The following is a 25,278-nucleotide window of genomic DNA, read 5'->3' as shown; positions in this document are numbered from 1 at the left end:
GACATTCTGGAAGGACGCTGGGACGTGGATCTGGGGGAGCCAGCCCTAGCAGGAAGCCTCATCCCACCATGCCCCAACGTAGGCTATGGGGGGGTGCAGGGTAGGGAGGGGGCGGGGAGAAGAAAAAGCGCTTTTTCGATCTCTGCCGTTGAATAAAGCAAGACTCGCCGAGTTTGCGGTGGAGCCAGTGAACGTGCGCTGCTTGTGGGGCGTCGCTGGGCCCGGGCCGTCCCCGTAACTGACCAGCCACACCTGAGATGTCACTCCAACACCAGCGGCTGGCTGGTCACGTGCTTCAGTCCCTGCTGGGGGCTGCTTGGTCCCGCCTTGCTCTGCTCCCTTGCACCCAGGCGGGCGGCAGGTGAAGATCCAAGAACCTGGGTGCCCCGCCACGCTCAGGGCGACCCAGATGGAGCTCCAGGCTGTGGCACCAAGAGGAGCTCACCTTTTTGCTTGTATGTTTTTAAAGACTGATGTACTGATTTGAAGAGTGGAGTGACACAGGGAAAGGAGGGACAGAGAAAGATCTTCCCTCCGCTGGTTCACTCCCCAAGTGGCCACAACAACCAGAGCTGAGCCGATCCAAAGCCAGGAGCCAGAAGCCTCTTCTGGGTCTCCCACACGGGTGCAGGGTCCCAAGGCTTTGGGCCGTCCTCCACTGCTTTCCCAGGCCACAGGCAGGGGGCTGGGTGGGAAATGGAGCAGCCGGGACACAAATGTCCCCAAGAGCCAGGGCTTGGCTTCCATCCGGATCTCCTCCTGCCTGGGTGGCGGGGGCACCCAGGGACCTGCACTCCCGGGGTGCACTTGACCTGGTCAGTAGCCAAAGTGGCACTTCATCCAGGCACTCTGTCGGGTATAACGCATGCGCATCCTAAATGACCCTGTGACTTCGAAGCACCCCCACACCCGGCCCAGAACAACACAGCTGTACAGGGTTGGCACACGCCCACTGTCAGGATACACCATGACACCTCTGCCGGCCCCGCACACCTGCTTGGCACCTTGCTGGGCTGGCTCAGTGCCTCCACACACCTGCCCCCTGCTTGTGCCCCCTGGGACGACTTACAAGCCCTTTCCTGGTTGCCACCTGACACTCCACGGTGCGCCAGACCCACTCACCAGCTGCCCCCGCCCAGAGCGCATGGACTGCTGCCAAGTGTTATGCAACCTGCCCCCAGTGCCTGGGTGACCTTGAACCTCAGAGTACTGGCATGTGCAGGCATGCTCCTGGGTAAACAGGACACACACCCAGGGTCAGGGGCGGGGTTTTTTTCTAACATTTATTATTATTTTTTTTTTATTGGAAAGTCAGATATACAGAGAGGAGGAGAGACAGAGAGGAAGATCTTCCACCCACTGGTTCACTCTCCAAGGGGCCACAATGGCCAGAGCTGAGTCCATCCGAAGCCAGGAGCCAGGAGCCTCTTCCAGCCCAGCTCTGGCCGTTGTGGCCATCTGAGGGGGAGAGCCAGCAGATGAGAAATCTTTCTCTCTGGCTTTCAAACAAATAAAAAACATCTTTAAGAAAAAGAACGGGACAGCCCCTAGGCATATCAGGCTAAGCCTCTGTCTGCCAGCATTCCACGTGGGCACTAGCTCAAATTCCAACTGCTCCACTTCCCAATCCAGTTCCTGGGACAGCAGTGGAAAATGGCCCAAAGTTTTGGGCCCCGCACCATCTTGGGAAACCCAGCAGAGGCTCCTGGCTCCTGACTTTGGGCTGGTCCAGCTCAGGCTTTGCAGTCATTTGGGCAGTGAGTGAGCCAGTGGGTGGGAGATGGTTCTCTCTGCCTCTCCCGCTCTCTGTCCCTCTGCCTTTGAACCAAAGCAAAAAGAAGAAGAGGGGTTGGGGGAGGAGGGGAAGCTTACCACAAACCGCAGCCTGCCTCTGCACTCCCGTGAAACCGTGCATTTTGGAAACTTCTAGAAGCAGCTGGCCAAGCGTCACGAGGTGACAGCTGCGAGAGCCTACAGTTCCTCTCTGAGGGCGAGAGGAGTGACCTTCAGCGCTCCCGGGCAGACAGGCACGCCTGCCCTCAGCCACCACTGCGGGCTGCCTTGCGGGGGCGGACGGGGTTAACCAGCCAGCAGCTAAGTTGATGGAGCAGCCTGCTTGGAGCGTGCAGCTGGCCGCGGGGACTGCGTGGGGGAGGTGGTCCCCTCGCTGCGCTGCTGTGTCCCCAGCGGGACGTTAGGCTCCAGCTGCCACACCAGGGATAAACCCATTTAGCTCATTTAGCTCTGGTTCCTTGCAGTCCACAAGGTCTCAAGGTCCAGCTTTTTTTTTTTTTAAGAGTTATTTTTATTGCAAAGTCAGATATATATATTTAGAGAGAGGAGGAGAGACAGAGAGGAAGATCTTCCATCCAATGATTCACTCCCCAAGTGGCCCCAACAGCCAGAGCCAGGAGCCAGGAGCCTCTTCTGGGTCTCCCACGCGGGTGCAGGGTCCCAAGGCTTTGGGCCGTCCTCCACTGCTTTCCCAGACCACAGGCAGGGAGCTGGATGGGAAATGAAGTTGCCAGAATTAGAACCTGTGCCCATATATAATCTTGGTATGTTCAAGGTAAGGACGTTAGCTGCTAGGCCACGGCGCTAGGTCCAAGGTCCAGCTTTAAAACATGTCCCAAGTGAGCTATATCTGGGTGCGGACTAGGTTTGGTTAGGTTGTAGCATCCAACAAGAACTGTTCCTGCCAGGACAGGAGGTGGACTAAGTGGGGCTGGCCCATGGACCCACTGGTGTGCGCGAGAGCTGGCCTTGGGCGGGGTTCTGATGGAGGAGCCTGGGCAACTCCTCTGTCGGGACACAGTCCCTGCAGGTGAGCGCAAGAACCATGATAGGGAGCAGCCCAGACCAGGCCAGGGAACAGTACCCACTGACATATATTTGGTGCAGGTCGGGGCAGGCCAGGCTGGGTCAGTCCATATCATCAACTGGCGAATCCGGATGCCAGAATTGAGTGTGGGTCAGGCCGGGTCAGGGCGCAATACCAGCCATCCCACATGACGGCCGGAATTGGGGGCTGGCAGGGCTGGGCTAGCTGTAGCCCCCACCAGCGTGAGTTGGGATTGAGTGTGGGCCTGGCCAGGTTACAGCACCTACTGGTAAATGCTGGGGTGAGGGGGCTGTGCCAGACTGGGCTACACCTCCCAACCAGCACCTGTGAGACCTGGGTGGGGATGGTCCCAGTGAAGGGCCTGCAAAGGCCCCTCTACTGGGCCACCACTCCCCTTGGTGAGCATGAGAGCTGGCATGGGCACAGACCAGGCCGGACAGGGCCACATCTGCTGACCTGCATGTGAGCTGGAGCAGGGAAAAGCCAGGCTGGGCTGACTGTACCTTCTGGTACATTCCTAAGCCAGGGTGGGTGTGGATTGATTGGGGTTTGCCGCAGCATCAGCTGGCAAATGTTGGCACAGAGGAGAAATTCTGTCAGGTGCCGGCATGGCCTAGACAGATGGTGGCACCCTCCGGCACCAGTGTGGACTGGATAGTAGGGCCGGTTGGGACGAACTGGGCTTTAATACCCATCGACATGTACGAGAGTTCAGTGGGATGTGGGGCAGACAGGACTAGTCTGCTGTACATCTTGGCAAGTACGGGAGCCAGGGTCAGGGAGGGTTATTGTGGGTCGCTCCGACTAGGCTGCAGCTCCCACTGGTTTACATGAAGGCCGAGTACGTGGTGGGCAGGATCGGGCTGGATCCCAACAGCCATTAGTTTGCGTAAAACCCAGGGCTGGAGACAGAACTGACCCAGCAATTGCAACTAGCAGTGTGTGCATAGGCTGATTTGGGTGACGGACTGTGCCGGACCCTGTATTGGCAAACACACACAAGAATCAGGTCCTGGGTGACCTCAGATGAGTTTTCTTTGGCAATTCCCTACCAACTGAACCACTGGACTCAGAACCCTGACCTGGAGAGAATTGCAGGTTCCGTGGGCTGATCCTGGGTGTGGATGTGTCCGAGCTGGGCCTCCTCCGGGGCTCAGACGGAGCAGAGGACAGCACATTCAGGTGTCCATGGAGGATAGGGCAGACATCGGAGCCTCCAGAGGACGCCTGGCACCATGGCAGAGGACGGAGGACAGAACAAACTGATCAACTACCCCAGCCAAGCATTGGCAGTGAAGAGCTGGGCATACGGAGACACTAAGGTGGATCTCAGGAGAGATCTCATTGTGTTTGGAGGGGCGGGGTCGCCAACAATTCAGCACTGCTGACCTATCAAAACCTCTTGAGAAATTCATGGCGTTGTAAATTTCTATTTTTCTTCCTGTGGTTGATTTTGTATTGTGGCTTTTCATTTAGGGGGACGCATGGTGACTGTGACATGGAAACCATCATGTCCAGATGTGAGGAGGCCGTGCAGTGTGCAGCTTTACTTCCAGGTCAGAGATGGACCACTACTGAAACTAGTAGCTGCATCTGGACAGTGGGAGGCCGCCATCGTCCACGCCCGCAACGGTGAACATGTGAGTTTAGGAACAGCTATGGGATGGTAATAATATAGGGGAATTTGGTGGGGGGAGGGGGGAGAATTTGGGAAGGGGTCAGGGGAAATCCCAGGGCCTGTGGAACTGTATCATAAAATGATGGCAATAATTTTTAAAAAGATAAAATTAAAAAACAAGAAAATAAATAAAACAAAACACTCCCCAAGTGGGGCGAGCGTGTGGTGGCAGCCGGCAAAGGCACCAGCATCAGGTGAACTGGGTTCGAGTCCCAGCTGCCGACGCATGTGCAGCCTGGGAGGCAGTAGGCTCAAGGGTTGGGGTCCCTGCAGCCCCCATGGGAGACCGGATGGAGCTCCCAGTTCCAGGCTGCCTCATGTGAGAACCCAGCCTGTGGAGCTAAGTGGGGTCAGGAGCATGGTGGCCGCTCACAGGCTCAGCAGGAGTCAGGGCCCAGTGCGTGCCCAGAACCAGGCCGCGCCTCACCGTGACCAGCGATTCCAGGCACTCTGTCCCTTCCCACTGACTCAAGGGTTCCTGGTGCCGGGCCAGGGGGAGGGCCGGGGACTCTGAGTCAGAACTCGCATAAGAGCCCTCTGTGCCCATTCCCAGAGACACAACCTTGGAAAGGAGAAGTGGCACATTTAGGGTCACACGGGGGATGAGTGGCAGGGCCAGGGGGGACAATGACCCATGTCCTCCCTCCTCCACTCCCACCCCGCTGCATGGGTGGGTAAGGCTGGTGGGCTGTAGGAGGACATTGTGACCGTCGGTCAGCGACCATAGCCAGTGAGCACAGGATTACAGTTGACGGGACAATATTTGTATGATAAACAACTGAATGGATGTCTTGTGTGTGACTGATTGGATATCCTTTGCATGAGAACAACTGTATGGCTACCTTTTGTATACCTGCTGAGATATCATTTGTATAAGAACAGTTGAGTGGGAAGTAATATACAAGGCAAAAGGACTTCCAAACTAAGGCATAGAAACAGTTGATGGTTCTGTTGATGAACTAAGTATCTCTACCCTAATCCTGTATGACCCTCAGCATATAAAGTCTGTTGCCCCTAATAAATCTTGGCTACTGATCATCAGTCAGTAGTCCAAGCGTGTTATTGTCGGCTCCGTGCACCAAGTCCATCGCTGCAGGACAGCGACAAAATGCCTTTAAAAAAAGAAGCAAATTAATATTCAGAGCATCCATCAAACACCTGTGTAGGGCAGATCAGACATGATTTAAATTTTTTATTGGAAAGGCAGATATACAGAGAGGAGAGACAGAAAGATCTTGCATTTGCTGGTTCACTCTGTAAGTGGCCACAATTGTCAGAACTGAGCAGATCTGAAGCCAGGAGCCAGGAGCCTCTTCCGGGTCTCCCACGCGGGTGCAGGGTCCCAAGGCTTTGGGCCGTCCTCGACTGCTTTCTCTCCTCCCAGCACTGTCTTAACGGTCTAGACCACATGGTCACCACAGGAAATTCCTGATCATCTCCTGATCATCTCCTGATCATCGTGACAGACTGTCTCACTCGTGTTGTTGGGTTTCACAACAGAATGTGTCAAAACACGCCACTTGGGAGTTTAAACACAAGCAATTTCACGCCTGCCAGTGAGTGCTCCACAAAGCCGGGAGAGCTTCTGCCTGAATCCCGCTTATTCCAGCTGTGGGAACAGGTGTTGTCCGCAAGCTTTCCAAGGATCACGCTGCCCTCTGGCGGTCCCCTTGCAGATCCAGTCATTTCATAAAGTTTTCGTTACACAGTAACTGCCCCCAGTCCTTACAGGAAACAATCTTACCTTCTGTGACCACACATTTAACAATCCCTCCTTTTTACAAAGTAGTCACTTGCTACGAAACCGGCTACTTAAAAAAAAAAAACATTTATTTTGTTTGTATTGGAAAGTCAGATATATAGAGAGGAGGAGAGACAGAGAGGAAGATCTTCCATCCGCTGCTTCCCTCCCCAAGCGGCCTCCAGGGCCAGAGCTGAGCTGATCCGAAACCAGGAGCCAGGAGCTTCTTCTGGGTCTCCCCCCCAACAGGGGTGTAGGGTCCCAAGGCTGTGGGTGATGTAAAAGCTTCGAATTTCCTCTGGCGAGTAGAGCTGAGGGTCTCACGTGTGTCCCTCACCCTCATTCACCAAGAGGGGCATTTTCCATGCCTTAACCCTGGGGAGCCCCAGATGGAGGGTGCGTGTGCGTGCCTGCTCCAAGCAGCTGGGGCTGCAAGGGGAAGACCCCCGACACCATCCCAGCACGCTGGGCATCTTCCCAGGGCAGCTGCGGCCCGAAGGCCCAGCGCTCCCGGAGCGCAGGAACAGCCACCTGTCAGAAAAAAAAACCCAACAAATTCTAAAAGACAAGATGCTGCGCCACCTGCTAGGGGCCGCGCAGGCGCACTGCGAGCGGCGGGGGCGGGGCCGGCGGCTAGGGGCGGAAGCGGCGGGCCTGCAGAGAGCGGTTTCCGCTTCCGCGGGCAGGCGGAAGTCGGCGTCTCCTTGCTGCGCCAGGGCGGGAAGGGTGCAGTGGGCGCTGGAGCGGCGCTGAGCGGGACCCGGAGGCCGCGGACGGACCAGCCCGGCAACGGCCTCGAGGGCTCGGCGCCCGGCGACGCGGAGCCCCGGTGAGCCAGGTGAACGTCCTCTTGGGCTCCGCTCCTGCTGCACGCCATCGCCGCCTCCTCCTGCACCCACTCACCTCCTGTGTCCCGTCACCTCCTCCTCCTGTGTCCCGTCACCTCCTCCTCCTGTGTCCCGTCACCTCCTCCTGTGTCCCGTCACCTCCTCCTCCTGTGTCCCGTCACCTCCTCCTGTGTCCCGTCACCTCCTCCTGTGTCCCGTCACCTCCTCCTGTGTCCCGTCACCTCCTCCTCCTGTGTCCCGTCACCTCCTCCTGTGTCCCGTCACCTCCTCCTGTGTCCCGTCACCTCCTCCTCCTGTGTCCCGTCACCTCCTCCTGTGTCCCGTCACCTCCTCCTGTGTCCCGTCACCTCCTCCTCCTGTGTCCCGTCACCTCCTCCTGTGTCCCGTCACCTCCTCCTCCTGTGTCCCGTCACCTCCTCCTCCTGTGTCCCGTCACCTCCTCCTCCTGTGTCCCGTCACCTCCTCCTGTGTCCCGTCACCTCCTCCTCCTGTGTCCCGTCACCTCCTCCTGTGTCCTGTCACCTCCTCCTGTGTCCCGTCACCTCCTCCTCCTGTGTCCCGTCACCTCCTCCTGTGTCCTGTCACCTCCTCCTGTGTCCCGTCACCTCCTCCTCCTGTGTCCCGTCACCTCCTCCTGTGTCCCGTCACCTCCTCCTGTGTCCCGTCACCTCCTCCTCCTGTGTCCCGTCACCTCCTCCTGTGTCCCGTCACCTCCTCCTCCTGTGTCCCGTCACCTCCTCCTCCTGTGTCCCGTCACCTCCTCCTGTGTCCCGTCACCTCCTCCTCCTGTGTCCCGTCACCTCCTCCTCCTGTGTCCCATCACCTCCTCCTGTGTCCCGTCACCTCCTCCTCCTGTGTCCCGTCACCTCCTCCTGTGTCCCGTCACCTCCTCCTGTGTCCCGTCACCTCCTCCTGTGTCCCGTCACCTCCTCCTCCTGTGTCCCGTCACCTCCTCCTGTGTCCCGTCACCTCCTCCTCCTGTGTCCCGTCACCTCCTCCTGTGTCCCGTCACCTCCTCCTGTGTCCCGTCACCTCCTCCTGTGTCCCGTCACCTCCTCCTCCTGTGTCCCGTCACCTCCTCCTGTGTCCCGTCACCTCCTCCTGTGTCCCGTCACCTCCTCCTCCTGTGTCCCGTCACCTCCTCCTGTGTCCCGTCACCACCTCCTCCTGTGTCCCGTCACCTCCTCCTCCTGTGTCCCGTCACCTCCTCCTGTGTCCCGTCACCTCCTCCTGTGTCCCGTCACCTCCTCCTCCTGTGTCCCGTCACCTCCTCCTGTGTCCCGTCACCTCCTCCTGTGTCCCGTCACCTCCTCCTCCTGTGTCCCGTCACCTCCTCCTGTGTCCCGTCACCTCCTCCTCCTGTGTCCCGTCACCTCCTCCTGTGTCCCGTCACCTCCTCCTGTGTCCCGTCACCTCCTCCTCCTGTGTCCCGTCACCTCCTCCTCCTGTGTCCCGTCACCTCCTCTATCCTGTCACCTCCTCCTGCACCCTGGTGCTTCCTCCTGCTGCTGTGTCGGGGTGTCGGGGTGCAGGGCCGAGCTGGGACTGGCAGCAGAAAGGGGTGAAGGGTTAGGAGGGGCAGGGTCTCTCATCTCGTGCATACCCCACACCCCTGGGGTGTCAGTGGTATTTGGGGGGCCTCCACCTAAGCTTCCGGAGTCTTCAAGCAGCAAGTTGTGGCTGGCTTGTTGGCTGAGGACGCTTGCAAGCGCTGGGAATGGGGGGTTCAGCAGTGGGTCCAGCCTGAGCTGGCGTGGAGGGGTGGGTGGCCCCAACATTAACAACACACTGGCACAGACAGGCACTGGGATGCTGGGCGGGAGTCGGGGCTGCAGGCAGACCAAGCTGCATTGGAATTGCTGGAACCTTCTAAGGGCTGTGGCATGTGGAAGGTCTCAACTCCAGCACCTTCTACCACCCCCTCCCCTTCCAGGCACCCCTGGTCCCACCTCCCTGCAGCAAGAGCTGGCTTAAACGGGGAAAAAATTAATTTTTTTCCATTTCCTCTGCCTACCAGCTATTATTCCTGGTGTTTACTTGTTTCCTTTTTAAGATTCATATTTTTATTGAAAAGGCAGGTATACAGAGAGGAGGAGAGACAAAGATCTTCCATCTGCTGGCTCACTCTCCAAGTGGCTGCAGTGGCTGGAGCTGAGCCGATCCGTAGCCAGGAGCCAGGAGCCTCTCCCGGGTCTCCCACGCGAGTGCAGGGTCCCAGGGCTTTGGGCCGTCCTCCACTGCTTTCCCAGGCCACAGGCAGGGAGCTGGATGGGAAGCGGGGCCGCCAGGGCTGGAAGTGGCTGCTGGCGTTCACAGGCAGTGGCATTGCCCTGTGGTGCCTCCGCACAGGCCCTGGAATCACACTTTCCTTTAGTCCGGGCATGGCCAAGTTCTTGGCTGTTGGATGGAGCACTGAGGGAGTCAGGGCGGAGTTTGTGCTTGGAGGGGGCGGAGTGGCAGGTGCCCCAGCAAGCAGCTGGGAGGAGGGGCGGGCTGTGACGTAGGGCGGGCTGTGACGTAGGGCGGGCTCAGAAAACCATCAGTGCCGCTATTTTACCCTGGGAAGATGGATCTCTGTGCACAGAGGTGGCAAAGACTTGGAGAGGTAGGGTCAGGTGTGAGGTGCGCTGGGGCCTGGGTGCGTGACCTTGGGTGCAGGTGGGTGGGGGGTGCGCAGGGTCGCACCCTGAGACTGGCACGGAGCGATAGAGAGGGCAGGGCTCCCCTCCCCCCGCACGGCGTCCCTGTGGTTGGTAGGGAGGTTAGCGGGCAGATGGGGGGCCGTCGTGGGGCAGGGAGGGGGCATCGAGGCGGGCCCAGCGGAGCCCCTGTTTCTTAGGATGCGGGGGACTGTCCGTCTCCTTGGGGACGGAGAGGTCTTCAGAGGCTCCTCTCTCAGTCATCAGGAAACCTTCCGAGACAGCCGAGAGACGTGCACACAGTTCCCAGTGCCGACGTAGCATGGCCCAGGCTGGGGAGGGGGCGGCAGGACACAGGGTCGCAGGGTGGGACCTGCCCTCTCTCCTCCCCCCTCCTCCCCTGGCACTTACGTCCAAGGCCCAAGATGTGGAGAGGGGTCAGCGCCCAGGCGCATTGTGGCAGGAAGCTAAAACCTGCACCCCGGAAGCAGTGCCAGGGCACAGGTGGTGGCTTAGTGCACCACGCCACAATGACATTCAGCTGTATTTTATCGGCAGTGAGCCTTGGGGGTGGGGAGCCGAGGCGGCAGCTTGTGGGCGGAAGTCAGCCAGTCTCGGGGTCCCACAGGTCGGAACCCCCAGGGCCCAGCGGATCTGGCTTGGCCTAGGACTTGCCCCTGCCACCCCCACCCACTCCTGGAGCTGGCCAGAGCGCCCCCTCACTTCCACCCTCCCTCCGCCACCCCCACAGCCCAGGCCACCCTGCGAACAGCATGGGACGCCGCAAATCCAAACGGAAGCCGCCCCCCAAGAAGAAGATGACGGGGACCCTGGAGACCCAGTTCACCTGCCCTTTCTGTAACCACGAGAAGTCCTGTGACGTCAAAATGTGAGTGGGTAGAGCGGGCGGGGGCCGCTGGGCACCCGTCTCCTCTCTGCTCCCCACCTCCCCGTGGGTGTGGGTGTGTGGGGGAGGGGGTCCATGCCCTCACCCGTGCCCCCTGCTGCCAGGGACCGCGCCCGCAACACTGGAGTCATCTCTTGTACCGTGTGCCTGGAGGAATTCCAGACGCCCATCACCTGTATCCTTGGCAAGGGGCCTGGGGTGGGGAGGAGTGGGCAGGAGGGTCTGGCTGGGGTCAGCAGCGCAGGCTGCCCCTTGTGAGCCGGTCACTGCCCTTAACCCTGCCCTGGTTTCAGACCTGTCGGAACCCGTGGACGTGTACAGCGATTGGATAGACGCCTGCGAGGCAGCCAATCAGTGACGGCGCAGGGCGGGCCTTTTCGCAGGCTCAGAGACAGTGCCAGGGCTCTGCCCGCCTGCACGGCCCTGCTCTGCGTGCGTGTGTGAGCATGCGCCCGGGCGTGGGTGGCCACAGCAGGTGCGGCGGAGGGCTTGCTGGGCCTGAAGGACCTCGACCGGCCTAACGCTTTGAGCCACCGCCTCTGGCTCCGCGGCGGGCGAGCCCGCAGACCCCTCTGGAGGGGGTGTGGTGACCTCCACCACCAGAGCCTCAGTAGCACCCAGCACCCTGCTTTCCTCGTCTCTCCATCCCAGTGGGTGCTGGAGGCCCATTCAAAGCCTCGAGCCGTCCTCCTGGGGGCCTTGGCTGACCCCTCCCTCCTGGCCACCCCGAGAGTCAGGTTCCCATTCCGTAACTTATATGGAGGACACACAGGTGCCGGCATGGGATCAGCGGCCAGCACAAACCCTCCATTAAAAAGAAAAAATAATAAAAATTTTTAGAAAAGCCCCACAGATCCCTGGCCAGCCGTGACTCTGCGACCCGAGAGGAGGGAGGGGCGTGAAGTGAGGGCTTGGGGTGCTTGAAGCGGCTTCCAGGATCTTGTTTGCTCATTAAGCTGGGAGCAGGCGGGACCACATCCCCTGGTCAGCTGTCCACAGAGTTGGTCAGGGAGGGCTTCCTGGAGGAGGGGGTGACCACGCCAAAGCAGACACCCCTCTCCCAGTACCTGCTGAGCTCAGGCAGGTGCCACAGCCAGCATGGCTGTCTTGGGCGCATAGGAGCAGGTGCGAGCCAGGAGGGCACAGGGAGAAGTCTTGGTGTACCCCAGGCTGCTTCCAGCCCCCCGAGGAGGGGGCTGCTTCTCCCCATGGGATTGGAGGGGGTCTCGTGTGTCCCAGGAATCTGGGCAAGTTTCAGGCGGATGGATCTTCCGTGCCACGCCATGCCCCCCTGCCCTGGCAGAGCGTTGAGCTGTGGTCACCAGGGTGGGCTGCCAGATCCTCTCTGCGACCTGCCCCACACACCCCTTCCCTGGTGCCTCTACCTACCATCCTGGACCCCTGGGGGAGGGCAGGGGGCTCAGGGGGGCTTGGCTCAGCTGCCCAGCCACCATCGCCACGTGCCGGCCCGGCCGAGTGCTAATATGGTGCCGTCCTCCCAGGGGCAGGGCCCCGAGCCAGACACGCGTCTTCAGCATAACTTCCCCCAGAAGGCCCGGCGGGGAGCAGGGCCAAACGCGCCTGGAATCCGAGGCAGGGAGGCCCCCCCACACCCGGGTGGGGTGAGAAGGGGGGCTGGCTTCGCAGGTCTCCCCCTGGCTTCTGCACAGCCTCCTTGGAACCCCAAAACTGGCCTGGTGGCACTTGCTGGGGTTTAGCGTGGGGGCCCCTGCCATGACTGCCTCCTCCTCTCTTCGCAGCCCCGCAACCTGGGGCCAAAGGGCTCCTGTCCTGGCCCCGGGCTGTGTGCCCGCAGAGTGGGCAGGGAGGGACCTGGGCGTTCTCAGGACATCCTGGCTGGCGTTTCCCTTGAGACAGGTTGAGCAGCATGGCAGTTCACATCCCTTCCCCCTGCTGCCAGGCCAGCAGGCCCCTGCCTTGGCATTGCCTACCCCCAAGCCCCCGGGCGGCGGCTGGGGGTGTGTGTGTGGCGTTGTGTACCTGGATGAGGGGGTGTCTCGGCGTGTGGACATGCCGTGTGTGTGTGTGTGTGTGTGTGTGCCACAGGCTCCCCCACGCCCCAGAGACAGAGCCCCCCGAGGCTAGGGGTGTGTGTGTGAGTCCCACAGGCTCCCCCACACCCCAGGGACAGAGTCCCCTGAGGCTAGGGGTGTGTGTGTGAGTCCCACAGGCTCCCCCGCACCCCAGGGACAGAGCCCCCTGAGGCTAGGGGTGTGTGTGTGAGTCCCACAGGCTCCCCCGCACCCCAGGGACAGAGCCCCCCGAGGCTAGGGGTGTGTGTGAGTCCCACAGGCTCCCCCGCACCCCAGGGACAGAGCCCCCTGAGGCTAGGGGTGTGTGTGTGAGTCCCACAGGCTCCCCCACACCCGCGCACCCCAAGGACAGAGTCCCCCAGGCTTGGGCGACTTTTACACACATTTATTCGTTGTGCTCCAGTGAAATTAAAAAACAGGTGTTCGCGTCACAAACGCCGCTGTCGCCGTCCCATCCGTGTCGATCCGAGCCTCACCGCGTGTGTCCGCTGCGTCAGCATGGGCCGGGCAGGGGAGTTGGGGTGTCCCTCCCCTCCCGCCCCCACTCCACCCGGGGGCAGGCGCAAGAGGGGTTTTCAGCTTCTGGTCCTGGTGGCACCCCTTTGGGAGGGAGTTGAGGGAGGCGGGCGGGGAGGCGGGCATGGCCAGCTTCGGGCCAAGCTTGGCAGCCTCTCCCACCCTCCCCTCCCCTTCCCGGACTGGTCATCTTTCTCCCCCACCCCCACCCCGCAGCCTGCTTCTCTTCAAACTCAACCCTGTAGGCTGGCGCCAAGGCAGGGGTGGGAGGGAGGGGGTGAGTGGGTCAGGACTCATGCAGGGCGAGGGGCTGGCAGGGCCGCGGGCAGCAGGCGGCCTGGGGAAGAGGTAGGGCTGCAGGGGGCGCCCCTAGGCCGAGTTGTAGTAATTGTGCGGGTGGTGGTTGTGGGCGGGCTCCAGCTCTGGGTACTCGGGCGTGAGGCAGTACTTGGGGTCGTAGACCTGGCGAGGCAGCCCGTAGACCGTCATGCCACGCTGCGACGCGCCCTTGTTGCTGCCCATCTGCAGACTCACGTTGAGGGTGTCACAGTGCTCCATGCCCAGCGACGGCTCGAAGATCTGCCGCTTGGTGCCGGGGGCGGTCATGCCGGCCTGCCGGAGGACAGAGCGGCTGGGCTCGGCCACGCAGCAGGTGGGGGGGGGCAGAGGGAGGGCAGCAGGAATTGTGGGTCCCCGCCAGCGAGGACACATGCCCTCACCCACCTGGCTGGCTCCCTTGTTTGTACCCATCTGCAGGCTGATGGTGGCCTGGTCCAGGGGCTGGTCTGTGCCCAGTTTGGGGTCGTAGAGATGGCGCCGGGTGCCGTAGGCCGTCATACCCTGCTGGCTGGCAAACTTGTTGGTGCCCATCTAGGAAGCCAGGAAGTGAGGCCATGACCGTGGGGTCACGGGACACACCTGAGCTGGGCATCCCGCCGCCTGTATGCTAATTTTGTTAAACAAGCAGAGGAAGAAGTCTCCCCTCTGCTAGCACGGCTCCCTGTCCCCCCCACGCCTCTCATCGTCCCCCACTCCTCCCGGCCCCAGTGCCTGCAGCAGAGGCCGGCGTTGTGGGGCAGCATGCTAAGCTGCCACCTGTCGCAAATCCCAGCTGCCCCTCTTCTGATCCACCTCCCTGCTCGTGCGCCCGGGAGGCAAACAGGAGGAAACTGACCCAAGCTCTCGGCCCCTGCCACCCCCGTGGGAGACCCGGGTGAAGTTCCAGGCTCCTGGCCTCAGGCTGGGTGGCCATTTTAGGGGAGTCAGCCAGCTCGTGTGAGAGCCCTTTCACAGGACCGCTTCCTCCCTCTCTGTCCCCCGTCTACCCCGGGTACAGGGTCTCCAGCGCCTCAGCTTTCTGCTGCCTGCCAAGCTTTCCGTGAACAGGAAGCTGGGATCAGGAGAAGGCAGGGGCCTCGAACCCAGGCCCTCCAGGGTGGGAGATGGCATCTCCCAAGAGGCGTCTCGGCGGCTTCAAGTCACATATCCTGACACCGCCCTCCCAGGACGGCCTCCTGGCCTCGCTCGCCCAGGCAGCAGGAGCCGGGCGGCTGTACCTGCAGCCCGATGATATTCCGTCCCTCCCGCAGCTTCTCCGGTTCAAACTTGCGCTCCTGCTTCTCGGCGTATTTGACCCCCACGTTCACATTGTTGCCTTTGGTCTTGGCCTGGGGCAGGTGTGTGCGGAGATGGTGAGGACAGGCAGCAGAGAGGAACCCTTGGCCCTGGCCCCGGTCACCCCGCGTCCCCGCCCCAAGGGACGCTCACCATGCTGGCCAGCGCCAGGAGGGTGGATTGCACCTGCGTGTGGTTGGTGTTCTCGAACAAGTCGTTGGCCTCAAAGATGTCGTGGGGCTTCACCCCGTACTTGGTGACGGCCTTGATGAAGTTGCCAATGTTCTCCAGCTGCGGGGGGCAGAGCAGGGTGGTCAGCGGGGCGCCGGGGGCGGGAGGGGGCAGGGGATGGCAGGAACTCACCTGGTGCCAGTTCTGCGAAGACTCATTGACCTTCTTCACAGAGCCCGGCTGGAGCTTGTTAATGAACCTGAGGGGAGGGAGGGAGAGGCGGTGGGCCACCCCAGCGCACCCAGCCATGGCAGGAAGGGGGCACGGTGGCTCAGTGGCCGAGTGCCAGCCTTGCAAGCACCAGGATTCCACGGGGCTCTGGTTTGCATCCCAGCTGCTCCCCGCCTGTGGAGGACAGCCCAAAGCCTTGGGACCCTGCACCTGCGTGGGAGACCCAGAGGAGGCTCCTGGCTCCTGGCTTTGGATCAGCTCAGCTCCGGCCATTGTGGCCACTTGGAGAGTGAACCAGCAGATGGAAGATCTTGCTCTCTCTGCTTCTCTCTGTGTATCTGACTTTCTAAGAAGAATAATCTTTTTAAACGAGATTGCGGTCAAAGAAAAAAAGATTGAGATCCTGTGAGTGTCCTTAACTAACTGTGTCGTGTTTCTTGAGGGCACAGCAGGGCAGCCCCCCAGGCCCTCTGGTGTGCCACTGCTGTGTTCCCGCGTGCCCGGACACCTCCCTGCACAGTCCTCCACAGGGTCTCAGGTTGGGGTGGCCGGGGCAGGCATTTGGTACCTCTGTGGGGCAGCCACACCCTGTGCCACAGTGTCTCCGTGGTGCCGTGTGTGTCCCGGCTCGGAGACACAGCGGACGGGCCGGCTTGCCTGCACCCCCAATGTGAATTGTGGGTTCTGCGTTCTTCCGCCTGGCCCCCACTCCTGGCCATTGTGGGCGGCTGGGGGAGTGAGGCAGCGGCTGGGGAGATCTCTCATTCTCTCAAATGCAGGCAGACCCCCGTGTGGACCCCCCCAGGCTCTCCCGCTCCTCCCTCCATGCTCAGGGCAGCTGTCCGGCACAGGATGCCCCTGGCCCGACGTCTCCCCGTCCCTGAGCCCAGCTGCCTACCCTGCAGGAGCCTCTGTCAGACAGGGAGGCCAGGCGCTGAGCCCCTGGTCCCTGCTCAGGCCAAACCGGGCGCTGTACTTCTCCTGGGCCTGGCTTCTTCTATCTTCCTGGGTGCCCACCACGCAGGCCCTGGGGCAGCCCAGGCAGTTCCTGGCACCTCTCCCTCCCTCCCCAGCCCCCTTCCCCACTTGAGTGCCCAGTGACGGATTGACCGATGTGACGAATCTGTCCTCTCCCACCAGGGCGGGAGCTCCCAGCGGAGCAGGCACACAAGGGCTGTATCATTCTACATCCTGGGGCTGACACACCAGTGTGTCCTCCTCATTGTCCTCCCCGTGAGCAGGATGAACCAAAATAACCACCACCTGCCCTCCACGGGCTTTCTGAGGGCGCGTTCCAGCCCTCACGGTCACCCCCGCCCTGGCCTGGCTCCGGGGCCCTGCCCAGCAGGAACCCAGAGAGCCTGTCCAGCACCTACACCTCCTTTTTTAACTGCTAACCAGGTCCCGAAGCCACGTCTGTGGTTGTCGCCAGGCCAGGGAAGAGGTGTCCGGGCCTTAGCTGGTAATTCCGGGGGGCCCTGAAAGATGGGCCCCCTGCAGGTTATAAGTCTGGACCTGTGCTGGGGGGCGGGGTCTGCAGCACAATGGGTCCACTGGCTGACCCTCCCCCTTCAAGCGCCAGCATCCTACAGGAGCACTGGTTCAAGTCCCGGCTGCCCCACTTCCCACCCGGCTCCCTGCCTGTGGCCTGGGAAAGCAGTGGAGGACGGCCCAAAGCCTTGGGACCCTGCACCTGTGTGGGAGACCCGGGAGAGGCTCCTGGCTTTGGATTGGCTCAGTCCTGGCTGTTGTGGTCCCTAGGGGAGTGAACCAGTGGATGGAAGATGTTTCTGTCTAAGCCTGGAAGGCGTTCTGGGCAGCGTGTGTTTTAGCTGGAGGATGGCCTCAGTCTGCCTTGCCTGTCAAGTGGGCATAATGATTATGTGTTCCCGCCTTCTCTTCCAAAACTGCGCAGGCAGGTGTCAGCCCGACACGACTGTGGCTCTGTGTCATCTGCGTGCACGTGCGTACGCAGACGCGGAGGTAAAGCTGGGTGCCGTGGCGGGGGGCGCGCGCCGCAAGGCGGGGTCCCCCTACTCACTCGCACAAGATGATGCCGTCCTTGAGGCCGTCCATGAAGTTGTTCCCGATGCGGCGCCCCGTCACGCCCTCAATCCACTCTCTCAGCTCCTGCTCTCGTCGGTGGTCGTACTTCTGGGCCAGCTGTCGGGGACGGGGGCGGGGGGCCCGCCATGTCAGGCAGTGCGCCCTGGTGGCTCCTCTGGCCGTCCATTTAGAGCCTCCCTCGCAGGCCCCGCCGCTTTCCTTGCCCAACTAAGGCCTTGCTGCCCCTGGCACCTCCGCCCGTGGAGGGAGGGGGGCCGGGTGGGCTGGGGTGACACCTGCCCGGGGGGCCATTCCCGACATTCTGAGGTTTGGCACGGGGCGGGGGTGGGGTGGGGAGGAGAGAAGGAGGAAGGGGGGTGGTGGGAGGGGAGGTTGAATTCTCAGAACTGGGAGCGGGTGGCGCCTGGCCTCCTGGTCCCCCCTGCAGGCCAAACTTGGGGCTTCGCTTCTCCTGGCCCTGCCTTCTTCCGCTCCCCACTGCTGATGTGCAGGGGGAGGGAAAGGGGGCGGGAGAAGCCGAGGGAGTGGTCTTCACATTGCCTAGGAGGAGACTGGTCTGGGTTAGGTGTGCGATGCCTGGTGGTGGAGGGGGCAGGCACCCTTTGGCCTTTGACTCCTGACCCCATGGACATCGGTTCCCTCCCTCTGCTGTCTGTCTGTCCTTCCTGGTTCCCATGACCACAGATTGCTAGGTGTCCCCCAGGGGTGCGGACCTAAGCTTCTCCAAGGTGGCTCTGTCCCACTCTGCTCCGAGGGTGGTGATGGTGGGGGGCAGGTCTGACCGCCTGCCCGTGTCTCTCCATCCCTGTCCGTCTATGGGATCCTGTGTCCCAGTTTGCTCCCCGCCCACCCCTGCCTGCCTGAACCCTCTGTCTGGCCCCAGCCCCCAGTCCCTGCATGGGGGAGGGGAACCCAGCTGTCCATTCTCCTGTGGCCACAAGCAGGGAGGGAATGGCCCCCCCATACCTGGCCCTGGCCCTGCCGCCCCCCTCCCCACCAGTCCAGCTTTATAAAGCAAACCGGCCCTTATATAGCCTGGCCCGGGCTCCCCCGAAGCCGCCTTATATGGCGTGGCGGCGGCAGCAGGAGCAGCAGCGGCAGCTCCACTGGCCGCCACTCCCGGGGCCAGTGCTGGGGCGGGGAAGGGGGTGACGTTGGGATCTGCCTCTCCAGAGCCTCCACCCCCTCCCCCAGCCCCCGCGATTCACCCCCACCCTCCTTCCGCCAGCAGCACCCAGGTACCAATCCCAGGTCCCCCAGCATGCTGGCGAGAAACTACCCTAAACCTCGATGTATCTTTCTGTAAAATGGAGCTGGGGCTCTGTCCTTGCTGGCCTCGCGGCAGCGAGGTTGGGGAGCAAGCAGGTGGTTGCGGAGAGGGATTCCAGTGTAGTGGGGAATAGCCAGGCCTCCCTGCTGGAGAGGCTGACCCCCCACTCTGGGGGGGTGTCCTGGGGCTCCCCTGTTTTTGCCTTTCTTTGGATACTAATCTCCTTGACTCCTCCACTCTCCCCCCTCCCGATCCCCCAACCTTGGGGCCCTCTGTGCCCCCTCCCCTCAGGGTGACCTCCCAGTATGCCCTCGGCTTCACACACCGGAGCCCCAGCTCCTCCTAGCTTTGTTAAGTCAACGGGTTTGGGGAAAGGTTGCCCTGCTCCCAGCAGGGACATACAGGATTCAACACCGGTGTGGGGTGGAGAGGTGGGGATGGTGTTCAAACTGAACCACCGGCTGCCTCTGTATAGGGCTGTCTCGCAGGCCCCCACCTTCTCTTCCCCACATCGTAGGACACAGACTCTGTGTGGGTGCTCCAGAGGAGCACCCCAACCCCAATCCTCTGCCCCTTCACCTCTCAGATCGCAAGTGGCTCCGGATGGGACAGGCAGAGGCGTGTCCCAGAGCTCCAGAAGCCGGGGAGACACCACGTGGGCCATGCCCAGGACGCTGCCCCCAGCCCTACCTTGTTCTTGACCTCGGCTGAGAGCCCATAGGCGGGTCCCCGGTTGAAGTGATTGGAGGACATGCCGGCGGGCGGGCGGGCACGGCAGGGGTGCGGAGTTCACACAGTGGCGGCAGAGGCTCCTTCTGCAGGCTCTTCCCCTCCTGGCAGGTTTTTGAAGCTCCGGAGGCGGCCCGGGTCTCTCCCAAGGCCGTCCCATTGGCCGCGGGGGCTGCCAAGGGGGCGGGGCAGGGTGCCCCCACCACCTCGTGATGTCAAGGGCTTGGTATTGGGAACCCAGTATGTCATTGTTTCCATTTCGGAGGGGCAGCCTGTGTTAGCCGGGATGAGGTGGGGAGGGGTGTTTGAAGGGGAGGTGCAGGCTGAACTTCTTCACAGCCAGGACCCCCCTCTCACTGGCCCCGGTACGTGTATGGGGGGCGTGGGACCTCCAAGTCTGTGTCTGGGGTCCCCTAGGAGCCTTGAGGCCACACTGTTGCGCGACCCATGCCAATTTAGCAAGCAGCGGCGAGGGCTGCATTTCAGAACCGGACCGGCTCCCCTTGGGCAAGCGCTCTTGGCTGTGACATGGGCTGGTGGAGCTGGGTATCATGCAGAAAGGGAATTGGGGTGCCTCGTGTGCGCCCACGCCTGCAGCACGTTCGGTCGCTGCCAGTTCCTCAGAGCTGAACTCTTGTTTCTAATCATCCGCACTCGCCCCAGCAGGCTCTGGGCCAGGAGTGTCCCCTTGAGTGGCCCTGACGCAGCCAGGTTGTTCCCAAACAGCCGTGCCTGGCCAGATGGCAGCGTGGGCCACAAAGGCAGATGTCACGGTGTGAGGTCACGCCAGTGACCCCGGTTGATGGACCAGGTGAGGTCACGCATCCAGATAACTGACGCTCACGCCATCGGCTGGCTTCACGCTAAGTGCATGGCTGTGATATACCAAGATGACAACGGCCCTTATTAGCCGATCTGCTCTTAAATATGGTACTGACTGGGCCTGGTGTGGTAGCCTAGTGGCTAAAGTCCTTACCTTGTATGAGCTGGCATCCTATATGGGCCCCGGTTCTAATCCTAATGGCCCTGTTTCCCATCCAGCTCCCTGCCTGTGGCCTGGGAAAGCAGTGGAGGACGGCCCAAAGCCTTGGGACCCTGCACCCGTGTGGGAGACGCGGAAGAGGCTCCTGGCTCCTGGCTTCAGATCGGCTCAGCTCCAGCCACTGTGGCCACTTGGGGAGTGAGTCAGTGGATGGAAGATCTTTCTCTCTGACTCTCCTCCTTAGACATCTGCCTTTCTAATGAAGATAATTTTTAAAATATTTATTTATTTTTATTACAAAGCCAGATATACAGAGAGGATAGTGGTTGAAGTCCTCGCCTTGCACGCACGGGGATCCCATATGGGCACCAGTTCTAACCCTGGAGGCTGTGCTTCCCATCCAGCTCCACGTTTGAGAAGCCCTAGGCAGGGCCAGTGTGCTCAGGATGGTGGCTCATAAAGGCGCTCCGGCATGCTCAGCGCCCTGAGTGTTAACTAACGCTTCCCAACAGCCCCCAGGAGGCCTGGAGTTCCCAACGTGAACCCCAAAGCGGTGAAAATGGAGTGTGCAGGCAGCTTGCACGCCAAGGTGGCGGAGTCGGGCTTCGAACCTCTCACAGACGCGCGGATCGAGATGGGTCAGGGGTCTTCCTTGCCGCAGTGGGCGGGGCCCGGTGAGCCAGGGCGTGGCTGGGCCGCAGTGGGCGGCGCTCAGTGGAGGTGGGCGGGGCTCACGCGGCGGACAGGGGAGTGGCTGCCGGCTGTGGGCGGGGCCCGCCTGGCCAGGGGCGGGGCTTGGCGGCTCGGGGCGGCGGTGACGTCAGCGCTGACTCACCGGGCCCCCGCGGGCCAGGCCGGCCAGCCGCTTGGCCATTTATAGCCTGGGCGCCTACTCTGAAGTCACGGCCAAGGCACGACGGGGGCGGGCTGCGGAGCTCTGGGCGCGTGCCCGGACGGGGCAGCCCGGCGTCCCCGCGTCGGGGGGCTCCTGGGGGCACCCATGCCAGGATGCTGAGTGCACCGCTCGCCGGGGACCCCCTGCCTGAATCCTGATGTTGGAGGTCCTGCAGAGATCCGCGCACCCCGACCTGCGCCCCTGTGACCCCTCACCCTGCGGTCCTCAAAGCCTCGTGCTGGTTTCACTTGGCATCAGCCATGTCAGTTTCGGGGTGAAAAACCTCCAGGCTTTTTTTTTCCTTCAAAGTATTTATTTATTTTTGTTTGTTTTAAAGATTTATTTATTTTATTACAAAGTCAGATATACAGAGAGGAGGCGAGATAGAGAGGAAGATCTTCTACACGATGATTCACTCCCCAAGTGACCACAATGGCTGGAGCTGAGCTGATCTGACGCCGGGAACCTGGAACCTCTTCAGGGTCTCCCACACGGGTGCAGGGTCCCAAGGCTCTGGGCCGTCCTCCACTGCTTTCCCAGGCCACAGGCAGGGAGCTGGATGGGAAGTGGAGCTGCCGGGATTAGAACTAGCACCCCTATGGGATCCCCGCGCATTCAAGTCAAGGACTTTAAGCACTAGGCCACGCTGCCGGGCCCCAGTTAATTCTTTTATTGAAATACAGAGAAGGAGAGACAGAATTTTCCATCTGCTGGTTCATTCCCCAGATGGCCGCCAGGGCTGAGCTGCTCCGAGTCCAGAAGCCCGGAGTTTCTTCCGGGTCTCCCGTGTGGGTGCAGGGTCTCAAATCCTTGGGTGATCCTCTGCTACTGCCCCAAGCACTCTGCAAGGAACTGGAGCAGCCGGGGCTCGATCTGGTGTTCACAAGGGATGTTTAGCCAGCTGTGGCACAGTGCCCTTCCACCTCCGCTTTATGTTAAAAGGTTGATTGACGGGCCTGACTTGGTAGCCTTGTGGCTGAGGTCCTTGCCTTGCATGTGCCTGGATCCCATGTCCCCGCTGCCCCACTTCCCATCCAACTTCCTGCCTGTGGCCTGGGAAAGCAGTGGAGGACGGCCCAAAGCCTTGGGACCCTGCACCCACACACGAAGAGGCTCCTGGCTCCTGGCTTCGGATCGGCTCAGCACTGGGCGATGCGGCCACCTGGGGAGTGAACCATCAGGTGGAAGATCTTCTCTGTCTCTCCTCTCTGTAAACCTGCCTTTCCAAGAAAAATAGTTTTAGTTGATTTACTTATTTTCAGAATAGAAGGACATATAGAAAGGAAGAAGGGGCTGAGGTGTTTGGGCCTCCCCCACATGGTCCGCCGTCCCGGGAAACTGGGTCACAGAAGAGAGGAGCTGGGACGGGCTGGCAGACGCTTCACAGGAGTTCCCGGTAGCAGCCCCAGCCGTGGCACGTCATCCTCTGTGCTCCCTGAGGGATGAGCTGGGCTCAGGGCTGGCGGCCTCTGGGAACAATCACAGCCTTTGCCCAGAGCCGCTGAGCTGATGTTCCCAAAATGGGATCCGTCTCATTAAGCGTGCGCGCCGCTGGCATTCCAGGAAAGGAATATACTAACACCCCCAACCAGCAGGTGCGCCTGGCAGCATCCTCCCCTGGCATGCCTAGGACGTCATGATGACTCAGCCACGCAACAGGAACGGGGGAGACATCAAGGTCCCCTCCGGTCCAGCGGGCGTGTGCTGGACGCACCCGGCAGAGGGCGGGAGTGAGTGCATGCCTGCCCGTCCCCGCCCGGGATGCAGGAGCGCGAGGCCTCCTGGACCAGCAGCTGATTGGCTGATGCTGCTCTGAGCTTGGCTAGTCTCAGAAGCTCAGAACTCCTCCATGCATCCTGCTGGCGTGTGGCTTACAGACTGAAGAAATGGGGCAGCCAGGGGCCATGACTCCAGCTGGCTCAATCCTCCACCTCCAAGTGCCCGGATCCCATAAGGGACGCCGGTTCGTGTTCTGGCTGCTCCACTTCCCATCCAGCTCGCTGCTTGTGGCCTGGGAAAAGGCAGCAGCAGGTGGCTGAAAGCCTTGGGAACCTGTCACCTACGTGGGAAACGAGGATGAAGCTGCTGGCTTCAGCGTGACCTGGAACCGGACACGGCAGCCCTTTGAGGAGGGACCAGCAGGTGGAAGATTGTTTTTGAGATACTGAGTGCTTGAGCCCATGCCATCATGTAGGAAACCCCGGTGGAGTTGGTAGCTTTGGTCTAGCCCAGGCCCAGGTATTGGGAACATTTGGGGAAGATAACTATTTTTTTTTCCCTTTCTAAGATCTTCTATCTGTGGATTCATTTCCTGAATTACTGCAATGGCCAGAGCTGATCCGATCAGAAGCCAGGAGCTTCCTCCAGGCCTCCCGCGTGGGTGCAGGGGCACTGGCTCTGAGTCACCTCTGCTGGCTTTCCCAGGACATCAGCAGGGAGTTGGATCAGAAGTGGAGCAGCTGGGACACGAATGGGCAGCCCTGTGGAATGCCAGCACTTGCATGGGCAGTACCAGGAAGCCCCTGATTGCCACCCGGCTGTCAGCAGAGGGAAGGTGGTACTGACGCTGGGGAGGAACAGCCAACTTGGGGTCTGGAGACAGAGGGCCAAAGGCAGTGTCACGGGCCTTAGTTCAGAACCCCCAGATGGGAGGTCAGCAGGATGGTTCAGTTGGCTGATACTGGACATGCTGGTTTGTATCCTGGGTCCCACATGGGTGCCGGGATCCCATGTCCCTGCTGCCCCACTTCCCATCCAGCTCCCTGCCTGTGGCCTGGGAAAGCAGTGGAGGACGGCCCAAAGCCTTGGGACCCTGCACCTGCGTGGGAGACCCGAAGAGGCTCCCGGCTCCTGGCTTTGGATCGGCACAGCTCTGGGCAATGCGGCCACTTGGGGAGTGAATCAATAGATCTTTCTATCTCTCCTCCTCTCTGTATATCTGACTTTCCAATAAAAATAAATACATTTTAAAAGTCGTGTTCTTCCTGCTTTTTCTATAATGCACCTGAGCATTGCAGGTGAGGAAAGCAGGGCCCCTGAATGGCGTCGCAGGTTTCCCAGCCCCAGGGTCCCGGGCCACAGACGGCCTCACCCTACAGGGCCTGCCGCCTTCCCTCCCCGGCCACCCTACACGGCCTGCCCACCTCGCCCCGGCCACCCTACACGGCCCGTCGGCCTCCCCTCCCCGGCCACCCTACAATTCCCAAGTCCCCGGGTCGCGGCTTCACCCCTCAGGGGGCGTGGTCGACGCGCTGCAGGGGCGGGGCCCAGCGGGACCCGTCTTCTCTATTGGCTGCGTCTACACGGCCGGGGCGGGACCTAGAGAAACCCGCTTCCTGGATTGGCTGTCTTTCTCCAGGCCCGCCTGTGCCCCCGGAAGCGGCGCGGGCCGACATGGCGGCGCCCAGTGGCGACATGGAGCCGGCCTGGGCTGTGTCCGGCCGCGGGAAGCAGGTAGGTGGAGGGTGGGCGCTGGAGGGGGCGCCCTGAGCTTTGCTTGGGGGAGCTGTCCAGGATGTTCGCTTTCGGGCCCAGCCGCACCAGAGAGCGGTTCCCCCAGGAGGTTGCGGGGGGCGGCAGGGCCAGGGCGCCGTGACCTTTTGGGGGTGTCTGTGTCCGCGCGAGGTTCTGACAGGAAGAGGCAAGGGGCTCCCCGAAGTGTCCAGGCGTCGGGGCGGCAGGGAACCCCACGACCTGGCGGGACTCGTCGGCAGCCGGCCGGGCCTTGCGAACCGCGTCGGCCTGTGTTCTCGAAGGTTCCCCCCGCCTGGGGGGGCGCGGAGGGGGCGCGGCCGGTTCATACATGTCGCAATAGCGTTTCATCCTGTTGGGTGGGAAAGAGTTGCAAGACAGACGGGATCTTCCAGGCATGGGTTCACCCTCCTCCCGGGTGTCAGGAGGAGTGCTTGGCGGGTCCTCCGGTGTGGGCAGGTGGGTTAGCAGGAGATGCGATTCCAGGTGCGCATAGCCTGTACTCACCTCCATTGGTTTACATAAGAAATGGGGCTGCAGACAACTGACCCAGCCACTAGAGCCACAGTGTGTGTGTAGGCTGATGTGCGGGATGGACTGAGCTGCCCCCGCACTGACTGGCT

General features: G+C 61.3%; 2 protein-coding genes across 2 annotated transcripts; one reads left to right on the top strand and one right to left on the bottom strand.

The window, feature by feature from the left end:
- Window positions 1–7,059: 7,059 nt before the first annotated feature.
- ELOF1 (elongation factor 1) lies at window positions 7,060–11,092 on the top strand. Its single transcript, XM_004595517.2, has 4 exons — window positions 7,060–7,090; window positions 10,500–10,637; window positions 10,760–10,830; window positions 10,949–11,092. The coding sequence occupies exons 2-4, from the start codon at window positions 10,522–10,524 to the stop codon at window positions 11,011–11,013; spliced, it is 252 nt and encodes an 83-aa protein (XP_004595574.1). The 5' UTR covers window positions 7,060–7,090; window positions 10,500–10,521; the 3' UTR covers window positions 11,014–11,092.
- Window positions 11,093–13,397: 2,305 nt separating this feature from the next.
- Window positions 13,398–19,466, bottom strand: CNN1 (calponin 1). Its single transcript, XM_004595516.3, has 7 exons — window positions 19,269–19,466; window positions 17,283–17,404; window positions 15,203–15,269; window positions 14,993–15,130; window positions 14,782–14,892; window positions 13,949–14,095; window positions 13,398–13,837 (listed from the first exon to the last, which is right to left on the bottom strand). Exons 1-7 carry the CDS (start codon window positions 19,329–19,331, stop codon window positions 13,595–13,597), a joined length of 891 nt encoding a protein of 296 aa, XP_004595573.1. The 5' UTR covers window positions 19,332–19,466; the 3' UTR covers window positions 13,398–13,594.
- Window positions 19,467–25,278: the final 5,812 nt, after the last annotated feature.

The sequence above is a fragment of the Ochotona princeps genome, chromosome 33 (assembly GCF_030435755.1).
Source record: "Ochotona princeps isolate mOchPri1 chromosome 33, mOchPri1.hap1, whole genome shotgun sequence".
Lineage (NCBI taxonomy): Eukaryota > Metazoa > Chordata > Mammalia > Lagomorpha > Ochotonidae > Ochotona > Ochotona princeps.
This window is presented reverse-complemented; position numbering and strand designations above follow the sequence as displayed.